This window comes from Trichosurus vulpecula, chromosome 7, assembly GCF_011100635.1.
Source record: "Trichosurus vulpecula isolate mTriVul1 chromosome 7, mTriVul1.pri, whole genome shotgun sequence".
In the NCBI taxonomy this organism is placed as follows: domain Eukaryota; kingdom Metazoa; phylum Chordata; class Mammalia; order Diprotodontia; family Phalangeridae; genus Trichosurus; species Trichosurus vulpecula.
Genome location: NC_050579.1, coordinates 35,314,902 through 35,342,160, shown reverse-complemented (window position 1 = coordinate 35,342,160; position 27,259 = coordinate 35,314,902). Strand labels below are relative to the sequence as shown.

The 27,259-nt window shown below is 44.3% G+C and overlaps 1 protein-coding gene and 1 long non-coding RNA gene across 2 annotated transcripts; one reads left to right on the top strand and one right to left on the bottom strand.

The window, feature by feature from the left end:
• Positions 1-431: 431 nt before the first annotated feature.
• NUFIP2 (nuclear FMR1 interacting protein 2) lies at positions 432-21,160 on the bottom strand. The gene is made up of 4 exons (XM_036768703.1): positions 20,682-21,160; positions 14,805-16,523; positions 4,238-4,270; positions 432-1,810 (listed from the first exon to the last, which is right to left on the bottom strand). Exons 1-4 carry the CDS (start codon positions 21,067-21,069, stop codon positions 1,758-1,760), a joined length of 2,193 nt encoding a protein of 730 aa, XP_036624598.1. The 5' UTR covers positions 21,070-21,160; the 3' UTR covers positions 432-1,757.
• LOC118858216 lies at positions 20,236-27,242 on the top strand. The gene is made up of 3 exons (XR_005010926.1): positions 20,236-20,440; positions 24,674-24,750; positions 27,132-27,242. It is a non-coding gene; the product is annotated as an uncharacterized LOC118858216 (long non-coding RNA).
• The last annotated feature ends 17 nt before the right edge of the window (positions 27,243-27,259 follow it).

The following is a 27,259-nucleotide window of genomic DNA, read 5'->3' as shown; positions in this document are numbered from 1 at the left end:
AAGCAGGGCAGAAACCAGCAGACTTTTAAAGATATTTAGTTTCTCTATCCTATGTTGAATCCAACAGCTTCTTTCAGGAACTACCTTAATAAAAGCCTTAAATAATTAACAAAACCAGACAACCCATCAATGCTACAATCTCAAAACACTGGACACACCTAAACAAAAGGGGTTCAGCAAGGCAAGTTACTTTATCCCCTAATGCCCCATAGGATCCAATCTAATCTTAATAGAAAATACCTTTCCATCTAAATGCCCAGCTATTTAACCTGTATTTTAAGTGTGGGTGCTTTTTTTTTTCCTTTAAATTCCAGTACCTGTGATGGTTCAACAGGTCAGTGAATTTATTTTGCCACTAACATCTGGCTTATCTCATATTGGACCCTTGATTTTGAATCCCACCCCCCCTCCCCCAACCTAGGCAAAAAAAAAAAAAAAAAAGCAAAAACCGTTTCAGCGTGCTACACACAAGCTGCAGTGCACAGGATGGCTGTGATGGGGAGCCAGGGCTTATGCTCTCTCTGCCATAAAGGTCTTCCCAGATTTTCACATTCCATTCCTTTAAAAAATTTTGCTCTACTAATAAAATATATTTAATAGAGAGATAATTAGAAGCAAATAGCTCAGAAGTACACAGATTGCAGGAAAACAGAAAAGGGCACCTTCCAGGGGTGAGGTTTATTTCTTCCCCACTGGCTAGAAACAAATATAGAAACATCTTAGTTCTCATAGGCTTTTTTTCCCTTTTTCTTTTCTTTTTAAAAATGACTTAAGAAAAAAAAATTAAGGGGTAAGGAGTTTGCAAGATAGGAACATAAACATGTTTTTCTTAAGATTTTTGATGAAAAACAAGGAAAACCCCCAGCACATTTAGTGTTAGACAGAGCAAGTCTGGAGCACCTACAGTTGAAAAGCAGGGTATATTTTTGCTCCCACTTACAGTTTGATAAAAATGTGGGAACAGTGTTTTTGTATGTTAAATGACTGAACCGATCACTTGTTCTGCAACTTGTCTTAAAATGACACTCCTATGAATTCTTCAGTCGTAAAAGTCCAACGTGTCACCGAAGCCAAGTCAACTGTGCACCAGCTAACATTCCAGAATTGTAGGGTTTCCATCCCCCTCCCACCCCCCAAAGATGACAATTTCCCCAGCACCCCACAGGCTGTTTTACTCCGGGCAAGACATGCAAACCATTTTCTGGAAAAGGCAACCCTGCAAACTTCAAGGCTTTTCTATCCAGCATTCTCGTAAGGTTCAAAGTAAAACAAAAAGACTGAAGGATCGGGGAAAAATGTTGAATCATTCTGGGTTCCCTGTGATTAGCGTATCACTAGCCACAGAATTGCCTCTCCAGTGGGTCATTGGTTGCCCAAGTTGATGACAGCAGGAACTTTGGAACCACGCTTGTGTATTGAGTCTGTATTCATTAATCACTTGCATTCACTCTTTAAAACAAAACAAAAACTAACAAAAAGGAAAAAAAAATCTACTCAGTACCGGAGATTAAATAACCATGTGTAGTCTCTTGAAATAAATTTTCTGATTCCTTAAGAAGTCTAATTACTTTCAGTTGCCTCTTTTTTTTTTAAATAACTATATATATATTTGTATATATTATCCTGTGATTCTACTTATGGTTCCTCTGCTGCACTGAAGATCTAGAAGGAGCATCAAAGCCTTGTGTCCCCCATGAGCGGCTCTAATGCTGCAGAAAGGTGACAAACAGGCAGCCTGTCTGTCTGTCCTGCTGCCTTCATTGATCTGGACTATCCATGGCTTCATCATAAGTGATTATCCTTTGGGGATCTGTGGGAGGGAAAAAAAGGTGAAATGCCACTTCAAATACGGCCCCCCCCCCCCCTGCAAAAAAGAAACACCTGTTTCTTAAACTGTTGCTAAAAATTCTCTCATGTGTAACCATCACAATCCACTTACTGGCCTCTCTGCTATGATATGTCAATTCCTTTGCGTTCCGATGCAACCCCAACAGTATACTCAAGAGTCCATACAGATAGATGCAAATTAAGTTTAATTTGATCACTGTGGGTATACTACACCAAAATAAAGAGATACATATACATATGTATCTAAAGATAAGTTTGGCAGAACTTTTAGTTCTTTCAGATCATACATCGTTTCCGTTTCCTCTTAATCCATGGCAACACACAAAAAAACCCTAAGAGTATGTTGTCTCTTGGGTTGGAAACACGGAATAATAAAAATATCCACGTAGTATGTATATGCTTGTCCAACCCTCAGGCAATCTTTTTCTACAAAAGCCCCTGATCCCATCTTCAGAGAGCCTTAGTTTTTGAGGAATCAGGCAGGCCCCAATTGTACTTATCTTTTACAAATTGATATTTTAAAAACATATTTGAGCTTCAAAATATAAGCACAGGACACGATTATCACAGATGCCTAAGTAATGATGATAAAGATGAAAATGAACTCATGAGAATCCACATTCATTCCAGAGCCAATATTTGGGTCTACTCTAGGGGTAGGTGAGAAGAAAATCAGAGGTTCCTAAGTTGGTATGAGTTGTGAACATGCTTGACTTATAAAAAGCTTTTTCCAATTAAACCACTGTCCCCTAACCACCTGGCAAATAGATTTGGCTCAACTACAAGAAAAATTAGCACTCACTTAACGACACGATATGTGCTTCTCTCTAAGGAGAAGATCTATTGAGTGCAGTTTCACATACATCTTAATTTTTTGTGTCAACAGTAACAGTAGAAATGAGGATAAATGAACACAGAGAGGAACTCCTACACTCAGTTGGTTCAGGTATCATCTAATGGAGAAGGGGAGAGAATAAAATATTTTGGGAATATTAAAAAGAATTAACAAGATATTTGATATCAATCTGGTTTGTACTAGTTTGCATTATTTTACTTAATTTATACAAGGCCAAAATAGTAATTAGTCTCTGGAAGTATCTCCTAATGTACTTGTGGTACCTAGGAACTCGAGAGAACACAGAGGAGGGAGCTCTTTTGGCCTCTCATTAGCACTTCCTTTAAATACCAGGAACTTTTCAAATGAGCTAACTGTGACTTGGGAAGGCAGGGTAGAGTCTAGTCTCAATACAAATTATGGGATGAGAAGGAGAATAAGCCAGTAGGAAGAAGGGAAGTAAGAAAAGATTAAACGCAAGGAAGGGAATATTGGGCACCCATGGGAACTCTGGGTAATGGCAGCAAGGATATGAGAGCTTTCTGCCCAAGTTTTGCTTCTACAAACATTCATTTATTTTTGACTAAAAGAACCTGAACCTAACCTTTAATGTACTCCATCCAACACCGCTAAGCCCTGGTTTTCTAAGGAGAACACTGGACTGTCAGCATCCTCAGATTCTGTCGCCCCCAAGGTAGGTGCCCTTGAACAAATCATTTAACATGTATGGAGCTTAGCTGCCTCACCTGTAAAGGAGGAAGTTGGAAAGTCTTTTCTAGTATGTCTAATTTTAGGTATTTTAGAAATTGTTCTTAGAATGTCTTCAATACTTTAGCCTGAAATAGTTAATAGTAGCCAAAAGGTACTCAAAATTCAGTGCATTTGTCAATGTGTTTGGATGTGACATGGATTCTCATAAATTTAACTTTACTTTCAAGATAGTTCACTATCATACAGTTCACTAATATTTGGGAAGGAGACACACAAAAGTAAAATGTTACATTTGCATTATATTGAATTTAGCTTTTGAAAGAACCTCAATATACACCAAGTTTCAGGGCCCAAGAAGAAAAACTAGATTGATGTTTAAAAAAAAAAAAACACCACATTATTCTCAGGAAATATAGTCAAGAAATTATACTTTTATAAATACCAAGTTTGTATTCAAGTACTAACCATACGTGGATTAGAGCCTCTAGCCTCCTGCTTCCCTTTCTGGATATTTCAGGTCTTAGCATTTCTTTCCATAGACATGAAAGAGCAGAAAGGAAATGGTGGAAAAAGCACTATTTGATCATGCCCCTTGATTCTTTCATTAGTCTGAAGCTAAGAGATCCACTAAGGTTTTGCTAATCGTTTCTGGGACCATGAACTCCAATGCCCAAGGGTTCAGTTTTCTTGGATCCTCCAACACTGCCCTCCCTAGAGAGTGTCTGTCAGTCAGTCAATGCCAAGAGCTGGCAGCCCCATGGCAGCCATGGGCACTCCCCTCCCCTCCCCCCCCAATACTATTGGTATTGGTCATTTCCACTCAGTATAATCCTTGGGACTCACCTTGCTTCTGCAAATTCCAAATAGATTCCATTTCTGCAAAAACAAGAAAAATGGTATTACTGAATGCTCCCAAGATCCAGAACAGCAATGCTTTCTGATTTTAATGTTAAGACTTAGACCATTATTTTTTTTTCCTTAAGATGATGTGAATAACCTTTTTTAGACATGCTAGAAAGCTCTGGGATGCAGAGAAGGAAGGAACCCTGGAGCTCAGAATGGCCTGGGGGTGGGGGTAGGGGTGGCAGTGTCCTGGCTATCACTGCCTTAAGTACTTAGTGTTGATTTTGGGAAACAGCTATTTTTTAACTGAAATTAAACTACTGCAACAGATTTTTTTTTCTTTGTATTCAGGATCTAGTGAAGCATGCTGTCTATGAGCCGGTTGCCTGTCACAGTTTATCACTGAAAAACCCCAGCAGCACAATATACAGCACAAGAATAGAATAAGCTGTGGATCATCTGACATAAATTCATTTTTATGGAATAACACAGCCAACAGCCATTTGAGAAATACTGCAAGACCATCAAAGAAGCCAATCTTCTAAAATAAATATCTGATAGACAAAAGAATCAAGATGACCAAATGATTCTATGAAAAAGGTATAACTTGCTTGAGTGAAGTAAGTAGAACCAGGATACACACCCTCCCCCTACTGCTGACAACTAGCTTGCAGCTTAGAATGACCACACTTAGCCCCAAGAAGAGCTGAGAAAACACACCTCTCTGCTTTCTTTGCAAGCAAGAAGCCAATGGATGGGCACCACATGCCGTATAATTGCCAGGTGAGCTTGAGGTTTGGGTTAGTTTTATGAAACTATTCCCCTCACCCCAATATTTATTATAAGAGAAGACTGGGGTGGGGGAGTGGGTAGAGTTTTCAGAAATCAGTACGATGGAAAAACAAGTCATCCAAAAAAATTAACACGAGGAAAAGTAACTTTTGCTTTAATCAGATGCTTAATTATAACCTAACTTTTTAAGTCCGAGGACCAAGCTGTTTGGAATAATTCTGCTAAAGCCTGTTAAAAATAATGACCGATATTAATCTCCATAGCTCATCAGTATAAAAACAAGTATACCTGGTAGATAGTCATGACAGAAAAAGTACACTAATTACAATGCAGCTAGCTCTTTTACGGTAGGGCAGTAAGTCTGTTTTTCTTAACATGGGCTATGCAAATATAAAAGCATTTCACCATCAGTGAAACTCTCCACTTCCTAATAACCTGTTCTCTGAAATAATATGCTTAATCTGCAAGGCCTCAATGTCAGTGGACAAGTGTTTATTAAACACAGGGTAATCCAGTATCTTCATATACCATGGATTTACTTTCACAGAATTTTAGAGCTAGGGTAAGCATGAAAGGAAGCCCTATACAAGATTAATTGAAGGGAAAATGCTACAAAATAAATTGTAACACACTTTCCAGCTGCTAAGGACAGAATAAAAAGTATTTAAATATTAAGCCAGAGGTTGGTCCTGACAGATGAAAAGTTTCTTCTCCCTCTGCAGAATGTAATGCCCTTTTTCTTGGGTAGATTTTGTGAAGATCTCTACCCAGTAAATCAATGTCAAGTGGCTTCAAAACCATAGACTAATCCTAACTAGATACACCAAGCATTTCTAAGTAAGACAGGGGGTTTATCTGCACTAAAATTTTGTAGCATTTCATAAGTTTTATAAGAAATTACAACCTAAGAGGAAAAAGAGGAACTACATGTTTCACAATACAGAGTGCCTAAACAAAACAGATGTAAGATTATCCAGATAATTCAGTAGGAAAAATAAACATCACATGGAATATCGCTGTGCTATAAGAAATGAGGAGGGGAGTGGTTTTGGTAAAATCTGGGAAGACCCATATGAATTAATGCAGAGTGAAGTGAGCAGAACTAAGAGATCATTGTACATAGTGACTGCAATATTATAATGATGACCCAGTGTGAAAGACTCAGCTACTCTGATTAATAATACAAACAATTGCAAAGTCTTCTAGCCCATTTCCAAAGGGTTCATAATAAAAAATACTATCCACCTCCAGAGAGACAGCTGATGAACTGATGGCAATTGAAGTAGAATTTTTCACTTTATTTTTCTTACCTTTTCAGAGAATATGGAACTCAAAAATTCTTAAAGAATGCTATAAGTAAGGAACACATTTTTAAAAAGGAAAAAAAAAACACATCCCAGTGAAGATTTTTATCTACAATTATTCAAACAGTCCGCCCTGCCAAGGCCAACAACCTCTCTGCTTGATCTGCTTGCCCCATCCTCAAAAAAAAAAATCTTTACTTGATTCTGACATCTCAAGTTATCATCCTACATCTCTTCCCTTTCATAACCAAACTCCTAGAAAGGGTCAGTCACTGACAAATCAACGCAGCCTTTTCTTTACCTCTCACACTCCTTAATCCTTTGCATTCTAGTGTCTCATCCCCATCTCTACCCTGAAATTGCTCTCTCCAATATTATCTAACTTCTCTTACTAGCTAAATCCAAAGGTCTTTCTTTGTTTTCGATGGTTACCCTCCTAACTGATGATCATAAAATTCCATGGGTTCAATAACCTCGGCAGAGGACTGCCACATTTTTGTATCCAGTCCTAATCTCTCTCCCAACTTTTAATTTCATATCACTGGCATTGCCAACAGATATTAGACATTTCCATCTGCATAATCCCACTGACATCTCAAACTCAACAAAACCCACCCAACTCCCCAAGCTCACAAGCCTAGAGAGTCATTTTTTTGGATTCCCTTCCCTTTCTTTCACTCCCATATCCAACCAGTTGCAAAGTCTTGTCAATTCTACCTCAACCTTTCTCACTCACAGCCAGCCCCTTCTTCACTTTACACAGGCACCTACTTCAGGCCCTTGGAGCCTGCTCTGAGCATCTTGATTCCAAACTCTTTCTTCTCTAATCCATTCTCCACATCGTTCCCAAACCAACAGTTCTAAGATACAGGTCTGATCAGGTTACTTCACGGGCTCCCTACCACCTATAAGTTAAAATACAAAATCTTCAGTCAGACACTTAAAGCTCTCCAGTATCTGGCTCCCACCTATCTACAGACATTCTCTACCACCATCTCAATCTCTTAGAATCTCTAGATCCCTTTCCTGATTCTCTCAACTTCATGTGCTCTCTCTCCTTGCAGATGCTACTTCATTTGCCTAGCTACATACATGCTGCAAATTGTACCTCTCCTTCCCCCTGTGAATGGAAGAGATGTTTCATTTTTGTCTTTTATCTCCAGGACCCACCAAGCACTTGCCCTGCCACAAGGATAGGGTAGGTCCTGGATGTGACTTTGCCAAAGACCCTATTCCTAAGAATTACAGGGTTTAGTCAAAACTAGGAGTAGAGATGATGAGACTTCATGTGGTCTTTGGTCTCTGGGCAGAGAACCATTCCCAGAGAGGCAAAAGCAACCAACTACTAGTTGGATACTCCACTTGGAAGGGGGAAGAGAGCCCTATAATATAAGCAACACACTACCCATAAATGTTGGGCCTTTGGATAAAACTTCTGACCAAGTGTTGCTGGACATCCTCTTCATTAACATAATAGATACTTGTATTTTTCTTTATGCCAGAGGAGAACCAATAGTTATAGGCCAAGAGATAGCTCTGACTGACCACAATCCAACCACAAGATATTATCCTGTACAATCAACAATTTCTTTGATTCCAGACCATTTCATCCTCCCTTTTTGCAGTACAAATATGTCCCTGAGGGGCAGCTAGGTGGTACAGTGAGTACAGCACTGGCCCTGGAGTCAGGAGGACCTGTGTTCAAATCCGGCCTCAGACACTTGACACACTAGCTGTGTGACCTTGGGCAAGTCACTTAACCCCAACTGCTCTGCCTTCTCCCCTAAAAAACAAAAAAAAATGCATCCCTGAAAGGGTGCACGGTGGAGTGGAGCTATGTGTAGTTAGCCATCTTCCACATTTCAATAATCACACAAATCAAACCATTCCAATGAATCACTTTCCATAAGTCGAGCAGGCAGATTTCTCCTAGTATATAACAAAATTTGACTACAACCAAACTTGGTTCCTGAGAGTTAGTTAATGAGGATTTTCCTTGTATTCCCTCTGAGGAAAAAGTACTCCTTTAAAGTATGAGGCCAGCTAAACCCACCTACGAGCAATTAAATCACCAGTAAGAAAGCAAGCACGGCCTATAATTTGCATTCTGGAATACTAATGAAGGTCCCAGATTTGACAGCCTCCAGCTAAGAAATTAACTCAGTGCCAGTCCAACTTTTAGCCAAGCAATAAATCAGTATTAACTGAAAGAAGACACTAATTAATGAGATCCCCCTCTTTGTCACTGTAGTTTCTGTGACTAGTAGCTTGTTTCCTCTATCAGCAGCCCCCAAATTTTTCCCAGTCCTACTCTCAGACCAGCTGCAATTTACAGCTCCATGTATTAATCTACAGATGTGTGCTCATTAAGTCATTCAACACTGACTTCCAGAAGCCTTATACTACTTAATCATGTGAAAAATAGTTATCATAGGCCAATTTTGTTTGAATGCTTGCAACAGAAAGGTAAATATTTCCCTTGATTAGCCTTTATTACTACAGAAAGCAATTACTCTCCAAAAAGAAAAAGGGGAGTTTTTTTGTTTGGCTTGGGAGGTGGCAGTCCTCCCCCCTTCTCTTTATGTACCATTAAGAGAAATAAATTCAAGCAGCCAAATGGGTTTTCTCTGTAGCACTAGCTTCCTTGGGCTACTCAATCAAGTACTGTCATAACTAAATAGCCTTCCTAAGGTTTAAAAGGACCCCCACTAGTGGTATGGTGGCAATGGAAAAGAATGGCATTCTCTCACACACTGGCCCCTTTAATTTCTGGGCTGCTTTCACTCCCTCAAGGATTTACACTTTAAATTAGTTCTCATTAATACAGACTCCACTAATTTGAAATTTGTTATTCAGAATCACAGAATGTGATCCTGTGACTGCCCTGCTTCCCCCTTAAAAAAAAAACTGATGTCTACTGTAACTAAATTCTTGCAGGGAAACTTTTGAAAGAAAATTTAAAAGTACAGATGTGGGACATGAGCTCTTTGAGGGCCAAGTCTCCAGATCTCTAAGAAGGCCTTAAATAGAGGTAGTATGTATATGATAAATAGCTGTTGAATTAGAGGAAACCAGCAGATCACTCTTTCACATTTTATCTCCCTGTAGGAAGCAGTCAGAGTCAGCTTTCAAGAATTCAAAATTCTTGTGACCACAGGATTAGGACCATAGTGTGGCCATGATGCAGGCAGGCAGAAAAACAGCTGCCAAATTTTCCAGTTTGTATTAATCAAACTAACGTACAATAATAAAGCACTCCCAACAAAGCTTCAGAGAAGCTGCCTTAGCTACATTTTAAGAGCTCATTCATCCGATAACCTCAACAATGTAGTTAAGAAACCTATTATGCTTATTTTAAGCAATTCTAACAGGTCTTTAATAGTTGTCAGGTTTCCTAGTCCTCAAAAGATAGCAAGTAACAAACTTGCCTGACAAATTACAGGAGTTCAACAGCAGCAGGAAGTTAAAAGCTTGTCCGTGGCAGTAGACAGAAAAACTACAAAAACCAGACAGAAAACTCAAGTCTGGCAGGCAGTAAATGTTTGAAGGCAGTCTTATAGACTTCAGCAGCCCCTATTCCTAAAGCTGACTTTCAGTTATCAATAAAAGGTTTAATATTCAGATCATTATTTAATGGTTGAAAGAAAAATACTGGTGCTCACAGGGGCAAGTAAACCTAGAATTCACTTACAAAATACACTGTGCAATGACACTTGACAAATGTGTTGTCACTTGTAAAAAAAAGCTCAAAATACATTGATGCCAACTTGCATAATAACTTAATTAAACCAATTTGTATACAGTGAAGACAAATGCTTTGGGATCTATTGAGAACTAACATTTAACTCTCACCAGCAGACCTTCCCATTTACTATCCGAAAGAATGAGCAATAGCGCAAGGCCAAGTAAAAGCAGTGATTCAGGATAGAGTCTCAATTCTCCCCAAGACAAAGCTACGAACTTGGAACAAGGGCCACGTCAAAGAAAAGAAGTTGATTTTTAACTTTAATACCAAAAGATGACATTGTCCCAGCTTGGTAGAATAAAAAAAAAAGAGAAATAAATCTGAATAATGGCTTCTTCTGAGGACAAAAAAAGATGCACAAAAACAATCTAATGATTTGTTTTACAATGTTGTTAATTCTTAGGCTTCAGGGCCTGGCCTAAAAGCACAGAAATGGATGAAAAAAGAAAATGTTCCTTCCATTTTCCACACCAAGCCTGCCAGGGTCAAGATGACCAGTGCAACGACCTGCCTCCTCCAACGTAGATCTCCCTGCCTCATCTATGAGGCCTGCTCAGTGGTCCCACCTGTCTCAAGGAGCTGAGAGTGCCTCCTGCACTTCCTATGAACAAACAGGCGAAAAGGAGATGGCTGGAAAAGGACAAATCAACATTCCATGGAGAAACCAAAAAGAAAGTGACAAGATACAAAACTCTGGGCACTGACATACACCAGGACTCTTCCGTCCCTTATCCATATCATCAATTCCCAGAATTCTTCTATTCTACAACTTGCTAGACCAAACAGCACACTGCTTAATGCAGTCTTTAGGTTATACTGTATACTCTTTTTTTCAGTTTGTTAATGTTTCATAACTATAGAGCCTGTTCTACATCCCACATGCTCCCCAAAATGGGAATAAAAGGTCTGGTCCACCTCAAAGTCAACTGGGATCAGTTCTCTGAAACGCAGTGGAAACCCTGTATTTTAGGAGACATGAGATGTTCCTGACTTCATTTGCACTTCTACCCACAGCATACCTTACACCGGTATTCTAAGAATTACTCTACTCACTTGATAACCTGAGTTTCCAAAAACTAAACACTTTTCTACTTAATGAATGACAATTCCTCTTCTTCCCCCCTCTCCTTACTGGTCAGAGGGCAACCTGCAAAAGAACACTCAAGGAAAACTCCAAGGAGATTCTACTTCAAAGAAAATAGCAGAAGATACGTAATCAAAGTTTTCCTTCATCATCACTGTGATTGAAAATGACTGAAAGAATTTTAGTATGAAACAATCTGACAAACTGAAGGAACTGCAAGAGATGCTGAAACATCTTGATAGTTTAACTCATTCAGCCAGTCAATGACACTCAAAAGAGCAAGTCTAAAACTCACAGGGCAAACTGTGAATGAAACTCACAACCAATGTTGTATGCCCACGTCTTGAGGAAAGATCTGAAACAATCAAACTTCAGTGAGCTGCGAGGCTGCCAGAATCAGTCAGTCAGCACGAAAAGGAATTCAGAAGTGCACCTGGAACTGTCCGCACAGCACCAAACACCTGCTCCCTGGCTCTGTACCTCAGACGAGCTGACAAAGTGTGGCCTAGCTCTGACAGCACTGCCTTCACGGATCCCTTCTCAATCCTCAAAGGACTTTACCTGAGCTCCAAACTGTGGCCTTTGGGCTCCAGCACCTAGCCCAGCATCTGGCACACGGCAGATATTTAATAAATAAATGCCTGTTCATTTCTATTCCTCAAGTCATCTATACAACTTCTACAACTACTTGGAACCATGACTACTTCTATTTCAAGCATAAGAATGGACATCAAGAATGGCAGGTGAGGATCTGGGGGAAGATGGAGGTTCTCATGAAGCTAAGGGCCAGGAGCAAAGCTTCAGGACTCGTTTCTACATCCTCCACCAAGACCTACGACCAGAGTCCAATATTTTTTGACTGAATAAAAGCAGTTAAGATTATATTCCCCTTGTCTACTAGTGTTGGGCACCAGAGACAGAAAGGTTATAACCGAGAGTTAGAGGACCAGGACAAGGTATATATCCACGAGCTGCACACTACAGAAATGCAGAGGAGGTTGAAGGGCCTGGACAGTGAGGAGGACTGGGGTGGGGCTGGGGTTAGGGGCAGGAGACAGCAGAAAGAGAAGCTACAAGGAGGTCAGAGGATGTGGACGAGGTCGGGAAGAAAGGAGCCAAATATTGTGCTGATTTACATCCTGCTGATGGCAGGCAGGAAGGAGAAGTGATTAATCATAAAATAACAATGCTATTCTTAAGCTGTTGGAGCTTGTACATATGCATGGTGGTCATTCAGTCCTGGGGTGAGGATGCTAAACTAATTTACAAGCGGAGGCACACAAACAAAAAAGTCAAATTACTTTTCAGTACTGACCAAGAACTTATCACCATGACCATTCTTATTTATGTCAGACTCAACTCTGGATAACTTAAAGTGAGTCTAACACTGCCTCAGAGGGTGCAGTTATTAAAATGTCGAGCATTCTTAGGACACTTTCCTAAAAGTCAATGCACCAAAATCCTCTTCATTCCACGTGAGCTTGTTCCTTTTAGTTTCCTCTAGACAGGCTGTCCTAGGCCCACTCAAAAGGTCAGGGAGACAGGGAGGAAGATTCCGCACCTCAGACAGCTCTACACAAATCCACAACAGTGTACAACTCACAATCCTGCCCCAGGGAAGATTTATCCCCAGAATAAAAAAAAAAACAAAAACAAATCTAATGGTCAATAAAACCTAAGCCTTTAGAGAGAATGAAAAACCTATTCAACCGGATACTTGCAACCAATATTATATCACCTTTAATTCATCTGTTGCTGCTTTCTGAAGAACACTACAAGCATCCCTTAATTAAAGGTCTCTAAGGATATCTTATAAATGTTCACAAAAAGGGGCAGGATAACATGCCCAGGATCCTTTGCAGCAGTGAACTACATCTTGGCATTAGTAATAAGCATGGATGGCCACAGCAATACCATATTATGAACAGGTTAAAAAAAGATTTCTTGTTTCTAAACACCCTGAGATATAGCCTCAGCAAGAACTGATGTGGGCCCTTTTCTTCTGAAAGTTAGGCCAATCACACACACCCATCCTATTTCTTATTATCTTCCAGGACAGGTCAGTGGAGGAACAGAAGGGCAGTTAATTCTGATGGTTCTGATTCTAAACTTTCACCAGAGTTCTACCCTCTCTTCCATCCCAAGCGCTTCCTCTAACAGGCTACTGACAGAAAAAGGGCAGCTGGTATGATTTTCACCTTCTTCTGGATTATGGATAAGAAACCCAGGACTTCCCACAGTTTAGGACATGCACACGATAAACAATGCCAGACATGTACCAGAATCTCACAATAACAATCGCTATGAAGTATATTTCAATTAAGCTGTTATGTCCCCTGACCTCTATTCACACTGTTTTCATGTCCAAAATACCCAAAGTTCTATGGCAGCGAGTGAGCCCATCAACTTGATAGGCTCTCCATTTTACCCGTGTGACATAGGATAAGACCTGATTTCCTCAGGGAAGAGACCACGATTCTAAGTGAAGCAGCAAAGTGGCAAAGAAAGGATGAACCTGCCTCTCTCCGGATTCGAAATCCCTACAATTTTCTAGACAGTTTCCAACACCGCCAAGCCTTCTGCTACTGACAAAAAACAGTATGTGGAATTGGTTAAAACAGATAATTCATCTTTGGGGTTAATACCTCAAAATATTAACTAATCTTTAATTGTATTAAAGAGGTAATAAGTGTCAAAACAGATTCGAAGAAACGGACATTACACAGAACAAAATCATGCAGAAAATTATGCAAAAATGAGCCAGGAAACAACTTCTCAAAATGTAGAGCTGAGTACCAACTGAATTCGTTATTTTCCCTTTTAATTCTTTAGTCTATCTAATATTGTCTAAAAAGATGTCATTACCTAAATGTTTTAAATTAAGTAGGCCAGATGAAAATTTCAGGGGTCTATGATACAGGCTATGAATACATGTGTACATTTTAGGAAAGGGGAGAAAAGTAGATTTAAGTCTTAACCATTTTCCAAAGACTCAAAAATTGTCAACAAATTTAGGGAAAGGCATTTGCCCCCCAGTGCAGTGAAGTGGTGCAGTGGATAGAGCACAGGGCCTGGAGTTAGGAAAACCTAAATTCAAAGCCAACCCCAGACACTTAACTAGCTCTAGCTGTGTGACCTTGGGCAAATCACTTCACACTGTTTGATTTAGTTTCTTAACCTGTAAAATGAGCTAGAGAAGGAATTAGTAAACCACCCCAGTATCTGTGCTGAAAAAACCCCAAATGGGGTCATGAAGAGTTGGACATGACTGAAAAACAAGTGAGTAACAACATGTAGGCAAGGCTGGAAAAATGTTCTCTGTTCGTCTTTCAACTCTCCACATATGCCTTGACTTAACACAAAACAGAACTGAGAGTGTATGTAACAAGCACCACCAAGAGTCTCACACACACTGACCTATACCACTGTCTGTACTTTTGCTCCCATATTCTAGCAAGCACCATGCTTTTTAAGACATTCATCAGTTGCTTAATGCAAAAAAATATTCCTTAGTTTTAGAAAAAATATTTCTGGCAAGAAGGACCTAAGAATGCGACATCCCAGTTACTATATATATAGTACAATCAGAAAATCTTCGATTCCCAAATAAGAGCAAGGTATTTCACAAAACAAATGAGTTACCTTTAGTGTGATATACAATAGCAGCCCTCAGGTCAAAAGAACCCCAGCTCTCTTTCCTTTCTAGGCCTCTCTGGTACCTCTGCTCTTTGGTGGAGGCTAACAAAGTGTTCGTGGGAGAGGCCAGAGGATTTTCTAGCTCGTAGTCCTTTGAGAGAAACACTAGAGCACCTTGACTACTGATGTCTGCTTTCTGCAGGTCACCTGTGAGACTGGGCTCGACGGTTAAGGCTCCACCCTCACTAGCAGTCCCAGGCCTTAGAATGCCACCCAGAACTTGAGGACTAGTCCGTTTATCCAATTCATAAGCCTTGGGAAACACAGGATGTTCAGTTCCTGAGGGAATTATCTCAGCACCCTGTGAAACCAAAGTGGCAGGATATTCCCCTTGAAATGTCACTTCCATCACCTGGTGATCTGTTGACTTCCCAATAACAGTCTCAGGACCAGCACTAGGCTCATTTATAAATGATAAACCCCACTGATTCTGGAAAATATCCCCCAGGTTTTGCTGCTCTGTCTGAGAGGGCAGATCGACCTGTGCTGCACCTAAAAGCACAGTTTGCATATTTGAAGGGTAGATAAAAAGGCTAGGCTTCATTTGTTCAACGGCTGCTGAAGTGATGCTCATGTCCTGGAGGATCGCTTCTGTCCCAGAAGGGGTGGGGGTTACAGTACTAGCAGCAGTGGTAAGCAGTGGCTGATTCCCGGGAGAATACAGACTTCCCTCGGTCCCTGCCAAAACAGGACCATTAGAAAAGCTGGCAGAAGTAACCGACTTCATGGCAGACATGGGAACTTGGGACAGTCGACTTGAGGTCTGGGCCTGAGCTTCCCCAGTAGACGGCGAGGATGACAATGACAAGGGTGACACTGAAGGGCTCTGAGCTGCTTTGTTGAGGTTTTCTTTAACTTTGCTTGCATAACTTATTTTAGGAACGATTTTAGCACTGCTATTGTCCACTGGAAACACTGGGGGAGGTTTAAATAGGGTCCACGAATCCTCTTTGGAAGCAACGGCTGTTGCATGTTTAATTTTGGGTCGATCATCAAACTTCTTGCTGCTTCCGCCAGGCTTCGCATCAGAGTTTTTCCGCTGCACGTCCCCAACTCCAGGCTTCCCACGACCCGCTCCACCTGACCCAGCTTCATACTTCCAAATGGGCTTAGAGCCATCCCCTCGGTTTCCCTTTTGTTCGCTATAATCAGGTTTGAAATTGTCAAGTCCCTGCTTGAAGTTGGGGGTGTTGGATTCAGGCTGCATTATTTTATCTTGCACCAAATTCAGGCTCTCGCAGCCCTTGGCACTGTTGCGCCGGGCCTTCCGTTTCTTAGGGGTGGTGTAGCCACTCTCAGAGCCACTGCCATCATTATCGGCCCCTCTGCCTACGTAGCCATTAGTGATATAACCAGAATTATTTGTTACAACACCATTTGGAATAGATACTGCATCGGCTTTGTCTATAGATTGGTTGTCTCTGGGCTTACTTTCATAAGATTTCTCATTCTTTTTGTCCATACTGTTTTTTTGAATGAAATTCTTGGTTTTAATTCCTGCTTTCCCAAAGGTACTGGCTTTCACAGTCTGCTTCAGATTTAAATTAGTGTCTATAGCTTGCTGGTTGCCATTAAGTACCCTCGAAATAGGGTTGGAGGCTTCATCAGAGCCCAAGCTCTTTAATATTTCTCTTTCTCCAGCATTACCATTTAGTTCACCATAGCCTAGGAAGACAGAAAAAAAGTTATTTTGATTGCAATAATATCTATATGGTAACACTACATTTTTACTCTTCGATTCTCTTTAATTAAAAAGAAATGTGCCCTGGTGAATTATACCAGGTCTTAGTCACCAAATAAGGCAGAAAGTAAAGAATATAGCACTCTATCTAGTGATTACAAATATTACAGTGAGAAACCTATCAAAGACTATTTTTCAATATACCACAATTGGCCGGTTCCTCCTTTCAGCAATTTTCATCCTATAGAGAAATGATACCTCTAATTTAGAATTCTATATAATTTATCACTTGTAAACTATTTTATTCTTTCAAATACCTCAATACTTTTATGGAATTCTTCCAACTCAAGAAACTGGGCTACAGATGAAAACAAAACCAAGTAATTCTGCAAAATCTCAAACTTATATCAAGGACAAGATATCTACAACTAGAATATCCAATGTAATGAAACCAGGAACTGTCCATTGTCAAGACTAAAATGAAAGCCCTATTACACACAATTGCTCACAGTTGGTCCTCAGATCTAATTAAGGGGTGCCAATAGCTAGCTAGATGAGGAAGGAATAGCTAACTTTTCTAAGTTATCAACAGTGGGATTTTGGGTGTTTCCTGAGATCACCCAATGGTGAACATGGAACTTGGAACAATCACCCATTCTTCAAACTTTGTGGTAAGAGGTATTCAGTGGAAAGATGCTCTGTAAAAGCATTCTGAGATCACACAGCTGAACTTTTGCTACCTCTGTATGTAGGCCACAGAGACCAAGAAAGTGTTTAAAAAACAGTTTAAAGGCATCTCAAATGGGAAGAAAAAATCTCCTCCACAACAAGGCTTTACTGCCTCAACCTCTGAAGTGTAAGATGGTGGTGGAACGCAGAAAAAAAAAGGCCCTTCAGAAGACATGAACAAGACGTGAACATTTGATCCTCCAATCTCTGATACGCAACTATCAATAACAATCCTTAAGTATCAATTTTGAAATTGTTGTGAGGTATTTTAATAATAGCTTCCAGAAAGAATCATTAAAAAGGCACAACTTTCATAATGGCCTAGGGTGAATCACTTAAACCACATTGGTTATCTGTAAAATGGGAAATGGGTGGAGGCTTGAACTCAAGAAGGCCTACCCTTCCAGTCTACAGAAGACCCTAAGAACTTATGGCCAAATTGTACATACGTACAAGAGGACCAGAAACTTCTTAAATTATTTCTACTGCTACATTCCTACTTTTGTAAAACTTCAAAAAGGCCAAACAAGGTCCCTCCTGGGTCCAGCTTTCTAAGAAAAAAAATCTTAATCTCATCTCATAAAAAAGGATTTGTTGCTTAAGAGGAACTTTGTTTCTATGTTTCAAAGATTTGTTGTTTTTTTAAATTGGCATGCAAACTTTGAAAGTCTTCAAATCAGAAGCACTCAGATGTTCAACAGCTGTAACTTCTCTAGTCTTGTGCAATTCTGAACCAAGGGCAAAAACTTTACAAAGCTCACTGTGCAAAGAGAGTCTTAGAGACAAAGGTTTGTACTTTTTCCAAATCAATTAAAAGTAATCAATAGATCACGTGTACCTCAAGATGAAGGGACACAGTTAAACACACAACCAAGATAAGCTAGGCAAAGGCCAAAACATGAGATTCCCCCTAGGATGGATCCTACTGGGCTGACAAGCTGCTCTAGGGGCCTTGGAGTTACAACTAGTCCAACTTGAGAGATCTCGGAAGTCACCTAAAGAGATGAAGTGATTTTCGAAGGCTCAAACCTGGAGCAGAAGCAGGATTTTAGCCCTGACTCTGGATCCACCACCTTTGGCTTCGTATCAAATTGACCAAAGGTAACTAAAACTGTCTGTAAGTTCAGACACTATTGCTTTAGAGAGCAGAAAGAACCCGTGAAGGGCCACCAGGCACCTAAAGTGAAATATCGCTCTGAAATTCAGAAGGCACATTCAGAGAGGCCCGGCCATTTTCCCTAATTGTATGACTCCTTACAACTCTTTTACAATTTTTCTCAAGCCAAGACCCAGCAGCTCAAGACTGAGCTTTTTAAGACTTTAAAACAACTTAAAAGTTGTAAACCGAATGAGAACAAACAGCTGAACGTCCAGTCTAAACAGTAAACACTGCCAGGTTCTGGCGGAGGGCTCTCACGTGTTGAAACCTAGAGCTCCCCTTTCAAACCGCCTCCGGTTCGATGGGGTTCTGGGGGACCGCTTTGGCCCGCAGGCTCTCAGCAGAGCCGGCACTCCCGGAGGCTCGCTCTGGCGCCCCCTAGCGGCGGCCGCCCCAGCGCTCTTTATCCTCCTGGTCCGGGGGCCGAGCTTCCTCCGAGCCCTTGCCAACGTGCGAGCAGCACCTTGCAAAGTCTGGCCACGAGCACGCCTGCCAGGCTTCGCGCGGTGGGCTCCCCAGTGGTGGGCAGGGCCCCGCTGTGGGGCTCCCGATGGCCGGCCTCCCAGAAATGCCACCAGGGGACATACACCTCGTGGGACGTCAGGACCGGGCGCAGGCACAGAGGCTGCCAGGGAGCCGATCCGGGGCCGGTGTGAGCGTGAGCTCCCCTCCCGGGCCAAGTCCGGCCACTCTTTCGGCTACCTGCCCAGTTCTAAAAGAATGAGTTTCCCTAAGCGGTTTTAATTAGGTATTTTTCATTTGTTGTTCCCAAAGAGACCACAAGTGCGATTAACTTAGTTATTACTAGTTGCTCAACTGCCTCCGACCTTCAGGATGAAAACCCCTCCAAAAAGTATTTTCCATGAAGCTCCGGGCGTCCCTCGGGCGCCCCCTCCCCAGCCCGGGACTTTGGGCACCATCTCAATCCCCTGACCCCCCCCCCCGGGGGCTCTTCCTGCTCGGGCTGGGAGCTGTGGCAAATTTGATTTCTGGTTCAAACATGAGGGAAAAGTTGCCCCCCACCCCGATACCGTATTTGGAGGTTCGGAGATTTTGACCTAAAGATCTCCCCTCCGCCCCTTAGCGCGACGCCGCCCCCCCCCCCCCCCCGAGCCATCCTCGGGCAGCGCCTCCGGTCGGGATTCTGGGGGACTTTCAGAAAATAACGCCCCCAAACTGCCCTCTCCGGACAGAGGGCCTGGGCCTCGTCTCCCACGCGGCCCACAGGCTGGGGCGCCCCCAAGTTCGAGGCGCAGGCCGCCCGGGGGGAGGGGGAGAGGGAGGAAGAGGAGGGTCCAGCCGCCCCCGCCCAGGCCGCGGGGATGGTGGCGGGGACGCGGCCGCGGCCGCTAGCTCAGCGCTCCGCTCGCCGGACCGGGTGTTGTAACAGCCGGCGGCGCAGGCCCGCTCCCCGGCGCGAACACTTGCAGCGTGGAGTGGCGTGGCGTGGCTGCCCCCCCCCCCGGCCACCGCCCCTCCCGGGCCGCCGGCCCGGCTTACCTCCCCCTCCCGCCGGCCCGGCCAACCACCGCCCCTGGCGAGCGGGCGCCGGGGGAGGAGGGAGGCCGCGGGACACGCCGCGGGCGGAGCCGGGCAGGGCAGGAGGCCGCGCGGCCGCCGCTCCCCGCGTGGCCCGACCCCCCAACCGCCCCCGTCCCTGGGCCGCAGGAGCCGCCGCCGCCGCCGGGTGACCTAGGCCGGGCCAGGCCGCGGCCGGACCGGGGGCTGGGGGAAGGGGGGGGCGGGGCACGCGCCGGGCTCGCGGGGCCCCCCCGCGGGGCCCCGGGGCCTGTGACAGGAATCGGCTCCCAACATGGCGGACAGGAAGCGGCCCCGCGACGAGCGGAGAACATTCCAGCCGCGCCGGCCCCGGCCCCAGCCCCGGCCCGGACAGCGAGGGGAGCGGGCGGGCGGGGCGATGAGGACGAGGATGGGGACGAGAGGGGGGCAGCTCGGCCCCGGCCCCGCCGCCTTCCACCCCCCCAACCCGGCTCAGCCCCGCCGGGTCCACAGGTGGGCCGGGGCCGGGCGGCGCCGGGGGCTGCGGGGGAGGGGAGGTCCCGGCCCGTTCCCGGCTCCGGCCCGGCGGCGCCCGCCCCGCGTGGAAGGGCGGCGGGCCCGGGCGGGCGGGGGCCCGGGAAGGTCACGCCGGCCGCCAGGCGGAAGCAGGGGCGGGAGCAGCGGCGCGGGAGGGTGTCCCCGAGCCCCGTGACCCCGGGCCCCCTCCCGGCCCCGCACCCCCGCGCTCCCGGACCTGTTTTCTTCTTGGGCGCTTCCTGGTGCGGCTGCAGGGCGTGCTTGGGCTCATGTCTCAGCGGCTTGGGCTGGGCCTTGGGGCTGCTGCCGTCGGGCCCATGCTGCAAGTACTGGTGCGGCTGCTGGTGATGCTGGTGGTGGTGGTGGTGGTTGTGGTTGTAGTAGTAATAATGGTGGTGGTGGTGGTGGTGCGGCGGCGGCGGCGGCGCCGGGGCTGCCTGGGGCGGCTGCTGCTGCTGCTGGGGCTGCTGCTGGGGGTGGTGGTGGTGCGGGTGGTGGTGGTGGCTGTGGCTGCTGCTGTTGCTGCTGCTGCTGTGCTGGGGCGGCTGCTGGGACTGCGGCGGCGGCGGGGGCTGAGGCTGGGGCTGGCCGGGCTTCTCCTCCATTGAAAGCGGCGGGGACTCCCTGGCTGGGGCTGCGGGCTGCTGCACCGTCTCCAGACCGTCTCGGGCTGCTCTCCGGGCACACACCGTACATCTGAGTGGCTCTCACCAGGGCACCGGCTGACTGGGGGATTCTCGGAGATTGGCAGCCGCCCTCCAGCAATCAGCGGCCCGGGCCGGCCCGCAGGCCCCGCCCCCGGGCCGGCTCCTCCCCTTCCCCCGCCCTCCCGGCGGGCCCTCCCCGGCCGAGCGCCACTTACCCGGCGCAACCTCACAGGGCTGGGCCTCCAACGTCAGCACTATGGCTCTCTGCGCCTTCGATGCTTCGGCCCGGGGCTCGGCGCCGTCCGCCAACAGCACTTTCCACACGCCTACCCCCGCAGCTAGCTCGCGTCCGGAGTGGCAGATTCCACGGGCCGCTGCCGCGGGGCTGCCCACCCGCCTCGGGGCCGCCGGCCCGGCCTGGCAGCCCCGACACCCCGCTGGGCACGGGGCCGGCGGAGAGGCGAGCACCCAGGGCCGCAAGCGCTCCGAGCCGCGCCACCAGTTGTTTTTGAAACGCCGGCGTTTCCGCGGCCTTCGGGCTGCCGGGGGTCCCCGGCTCCTTCCGCCCTCGGGGCACGTGCCGCGCCCCGGCTCCGCGCCCGGGGGTCCGGAGACCCTCCCCTCGAGAGCGGGGGGGCGGGCAGTAGGCCGGCGGACAGACCCCGCCAACTTTGCCGGAAAGTCTGCCTCCGGGAGGCCGAGGGGCTCGGGGCGGGGAGGCGCCTGTCCGGGGGGGGTCGTGGGGGGGCTCACCAGCGAGGGACTGGGGGGCGAGGAGGGGGAATAAAGAGGCTCGCGCTGCCCCCTTGGTCAACTTCTGTGAGCTTGGCTTCTCACTCTTTTAAAAAAAATTAGGGTTAAATAAGAGGATTGTGCTTGGTCCTATAGTGTCAATTAAAATAATCCCGTGTTTATTACATAACAACATGTGATTATAAAAGCAAATGTGATGTCAGTACTGTAATTCCTTTTTATGAGTTCTCTGCAGGATTAAGTTAGACTCTCTCCCAGGTCAGAAAGCAACAAGTTTCTGTTGACAGGCTGGTCATTTTGAAATTAACAGGGGAACGAAAAGTCTCCTCAAAAGACAGGGTTTGGGGATGTTGTATAAATAATTAAAAAAAAAAACCTACTCTGTGTAGAACTGCGGTCCCCGAAAAGATGACACATGAATCAGTCACTTCCCCGGAAAGTATTAGATTACCTCACATTCCCCATCCACTGATGGAGAAAGAGAAGCAGATTGAGTATTTGGGGTTATGATACTGCTGCCTTTCATTCCTTTGACTCATACCTGAGACACAAGAATTCCTGGAGTTCAACCTTCTGCTTTCAGGTCACTTCCCCGGGGGCTTTGGGAAAGCCCTGGCACTCACTTCCCCGAGTGCCTCCCTTTCCATAACCTTCAAAGCCAGTCATCCTACTTACAATGTTACCTGGACTTGAGGAAAGAGGTTCTGCCCTCGTCTGCTCACAGACCTGGCCTTTCCCAACATGCAGTGCCCAAGATAAAAAAGCCACTTGTTAGTCCTACATATTGAGTAGCTTGTTTGTTGGTACTTTTCCCCGGTTCTTCTGAAGTAGTTTCAAATCAAGTTTACTTGACATTTGTGATACATAGGACGTTTTCAGGTCAAGTTCCATTACAAGAAAAACATCACATGACTTATTTCTAAGGCCTATCCACTTAGAAAGAGGATCCATCCTCCCCACTTTGTCCAATATATGTTCCAATAAGGAATGATAGCTAGTATTTATGAAGCCCTTTAACGTCAGCAAAGTGTTTGACAGATACCTTGGGAGGTAGGTGCTATTGTTATCCCGATTTTACAAATGAGGAAATTGAGGCACAGAGAGGTTAAATGATTTACCCAAGGTCACGTAGCTTATGAGTGTCTGAGCATAGATTTGAACTCAGGTCCCCCTGATTCTCCATCGCGTGCTCATCAGAGTCCTTGTGAATTCGTTAAATCTGTGATTTAACCAGTGATGCACTTCTATACTGAATCAGCATACTTGAAGAGGTCAGGAAATAGATGGCACTTTATTTACTTTTCCGCTCATAATAACTAATTAGTTGGCATATCTGAATGCTGTCCTGTCTGAAAACTGCCTTGAAGGGAAGAGCAGTGTCTCTTATAATGACAACTCTATATTCTTGGCTCCCCAAAATAATTAAAATTAATATATTCCCCCCACTTAATATACTTAGCCCTGAAGCTGCCTGTAAATGAGGAGTGTTCAACAGATAATGATGTCATGTCTGGTTGCTGCTCTTTGAGAAGGAAAAAGAAAAAGTGGGGAAAGGGGGTGGAATTCAATATTCCAACAAGTTAGTAAAACAGCATTGACCTAACTTGAGAAACTCCAAGCTTCTTCCTTCAATACCCTGGCCTCTCATAACATACATGCTCTCTCTTCTGTCCCAGCTGTCAATCATTTTGACTTTTGTGGTTTCTTTATTAAAATTGGAGCCACATGTTATTAAAGGGCATCTCAAATACTCCATCTACCCCAGTGAGCTCAAAGCCACCAACTTTTTCCTAGATCTGTATTCTCCTATCTTGACTTAAGAGGTTAAAAAAAAAATCAAAATTTCATTCAGAGATCCTCTCTGATATTTAAAAAAGTTTTATTAACAGATGAGTATAGCTTTCAGATGTTAATTTACCTTGTGGTTTCTAAAATCTGGCAAGCAATATAGCACACTAAAAAAGAGAAATGGAGATTTCCTGCTTAACATTAAAAAAAAAAATCTTTTTCCCCTTCCTAGAGACCGAGGATGAGGTGTAACACTTTTTTTTCTTTCTCTTGCTGTGGGTGTCTGTTGCCTTAGACAAGTCATCTTGTGTTACTCCTAAACTTGAAAAGAATCACAGTTCATAAGTGGTCTCAGCAAAATTAGGACAGAAAAGAACAAGTGCTTTGCTAAGAGAAAGTTATTATTTTAGTGTTGGTCATGATGGGTCTAATATTTCGTGAAATCTTTAAAATGCACACAAGTTCTGTGATTCCCAAAATGTGCCTTAAAATTTCTTAGTTATAAAATTAAAAGAATTTTCCACACATCCTTCACCTCACATTTATATTCTATGATTCAGTCTTAAAAGACATAGGAGAAGCTGCTACATTTAATGAGAAATGCCTCTTGTGGCTGGCAAATAATTTCCCCTCTCAGGGCCAGTGTTTCTTCAGCTGTAAAATGATGATCTGTGGGGTCCCTCTTGGTTCTAACACTGCGGGAGTAATCATCTTTCATCCCAGAGCTTGTTCTCTTCGTTGTGAAATCACATAACATCAGAGGAGTTGGCAATGCAGAGTCCAGTTTTATAGCTGTAATAATTAACTTTCACTTTACACAAACTATAATCTGGAGAGAGGAAAAAAAGGCCTTGTCCAAATGTATTTATGTGGAAATCAGACCTACCTCTGATGGTGGTTCCAACTTCAAAATCAGGCAAGTCACGGAGCACCCAGAATCATAGGGTCTCCAATATGAAACATCTTAGTGTTTCATTTCGTTACAGAAAAAATATTTCATTCACTTTTTTTTTTCTTTCAGATCTCAGAATTTTTGCCTGGAGACACGAACTTCAAAAAGACTTTTGGAGTGACCAGACAGAGATAAGGAGAGCTCAGGTTAGTCTTTCAGCAAGCAGAATAAGATGGCTTTCTGGATATGAAAGGTTTTGATTCAGGCATCTGGCCTTCAGAGTATCATCTTGTCAGGAATAAAAAGCTAAATCGGCCTCCCTTGAGCTTGATCTAGTGACGGTGTTTCATTGGGTTTAACTAACAAATGGTATATGCCAAGGGCACTAATAGTGACCCACACTTAACAAACTTCTGAATTCAAGGGTTCTGTCCAACTGAGCTGCCCTTTATCCTTCTCTGAACAACAGAGCTGGGACCTGCACCCACATTAATGGCATCTGACATACCACTTTTGGCACATGACAGTAAGATGTCTACAAATCCTACAATACAAAGGCCAAGTTGAAAAAAGATTAATGACTGAATGAAAATAATAATCATTAAGCCATGAAACCCTAAGTCTGTCCAAAAAGATACAGGATAAGAAGTTTAGAGCAAGAAGGAACTTTGGAGGTCATCTAATCCAATGCCTTCATTTTACAGAGAAGCCAACTGAGGCACAGAGAAATTAAGTAATTACCCAAAGTCACACAGCATTTAAGGGGCTGAGTGAGGATTTGGACCCAGCTCCACTGACTCTAAGTCCATCGTTTGTTCTACTATTCTGTGGACCCTCCTTTTCCCCCAGAGACTTTAGACAGACGTGGTTAACATATAGGATGCGGTGTCCAGTACAAAAGTTATGTCCGAGTGCTAATTTTCAAGGTCAAAACTCCTTTGACTCTTTTCTCTCTGTGGCACACAAAGTTAACATGGTTAACTCTACCCTTGGCTAGGTCACTTTACATCAGTCTGTATTTCAGTTTCCTCATCTGCAGAAAGGTCTGCCCCCAAATGCTATGAAAATGGATGAGGTAATGGCCCTGGGGGAAGAATACAACAAGAATACGACTCTCAATCCAAAGCAGTGTGTCTTGCATGCTGAGCTTCAGATTCATGCCACTAGGCTTTGCCTCTCTCCAGTTCCAAGTCTAAAAGAATACAGATCAAGAAAGTCCCCACTGGACCTAATCGTTCTGCTTGGTGGGGCCATTCCACCACACATAGATTTAAGTGACTTGCAGATAGCTGCTGGACCCACTTGTCTTCAGGGTCAACAATCTCTGCAAGGAATGATTTGCATCAGAACAGCCTCTTGGACAGGAATCTGGTTAACTAGAACAAATAGCAACTTTTAGCTCCAGTTCATTCTCAGCATCCCGTTAGTGTCCATCTAAGTGCTACCAGGCAGATGAGCTTTTCCCGACATTGAACAAAAGGAAGAAGTTCTTATTTTCTGGTGATTTCCTATCTGTGGCTAAAGAGAACTAGCCCCTAGTCTCTGACTGGAGGATAGTACTGGTGCAGCCATGCTGGCCATGTGTTTATCTCCTTATCACCATCTTTCAGAAATAGCTACTGCCCCTAGGCTTAAGAAAGAAAGTATTTTCACCCTTAGTAAATAAATCTGCACTCTGAAAACCTGGGGAGATGACACAGTATGGAGAGGGAATCATTTGGTAGAACAACAGGCCGCCGCCGCCGCTACCGCCACCGCCACCACCACCACCGTGGCTCTTGATGTGTTGTCAGCCTGTTGGGTTTTATTTCTGATACAGCATGAGACTTAGAACCATAAGGGACCTAAGAAAGGTCACCTAGTCCAATGCCCTCCTTTTACAGAGAAGAAAATGGAGGCTCCTGGGGTGAATTCCTTGCTAAAGCTCACACCTATAGAGCAAGTGACAGAGCTCACTACCCAGGGTCTCTGACCCCAGCCCTTGTGCCCTCTCCAATGTACCCCACTGCCTCCTCTCTCTATTTTTCTGTAGTTTGTTCTGGGAGATCCGTAAGGATGTTCCTTTTTGCACACAAATTCAGATGATCCCACAGAGATAGACAACATCTGCTGCCTACTCCTGCCAGAAATATGAAACTTGTTTACTAAGGCACCACTAAGTAATCCAGAGGCCTTCACTTCCATGCAAAAAAGCAGTCAAGTTAACCTCAGATCAACCAGAGATAAAGTAGTTTGGCCTGGATTTCAGGGAACTGGGGCTACATTTCTCATTATCTCGGTGCTTTACACAGAATTAACAATATTGACAAGAGCCTCCCTTCTAACCTGTACTTCATTTCCTTGCCCTATCAGGACTAGGGGCAGACCCTAGCTCAGCTACAGCCAGGTCACATTTCCTGGCCCTTAGATTAACTTGTAAGTGCTTCCCAACCTCATTATCATCATAATTACCATTCTAATAAAGCCCTGAATTTCTTTGTGTGTGTGTGTGTGTGTGTGTGTGTGTGTGTGTGTGTGTGTGTGTGTTCGTGTATGTATGTTCCTGTCTTAGAGATTGCTTAAGGAGCTTCCATTTCTCTTCCCATAGACCCTCTCCATAGCTCTGTGGGGTAGAAAGGACAGATCATCATCCTCATTTTGTACAAGAAGCTGAAACACAAATTGTTGTTCATCCTTCGTTTCCAGAGAGAACCAATGACGTTGCGGATGACAGCT

Coding starts and splice junctions, on each gene's coding strand:
- NUFIP2 (XM_036768703.1), bottom strand. CDS start 21,069: ATGGAGGAGAAGCCCGGCCAGCCCCAGCCTCAGCCCCCGCCGCCGCCG. Junction 16,524..20,681: donor AGCGCCCAAGAAGAAAACAG/GTCCGGGAGCGC, acceptor CTGTCTTCCTAG/GCTATGGTGAACTAAATGGT. Junction 4,271..14,804: donor TATTGTATATCACACTAAAG/GTAACTCATTTG, acceptor TTGTTTTTGCAG/AAATGGAATCTATTTGGAAT.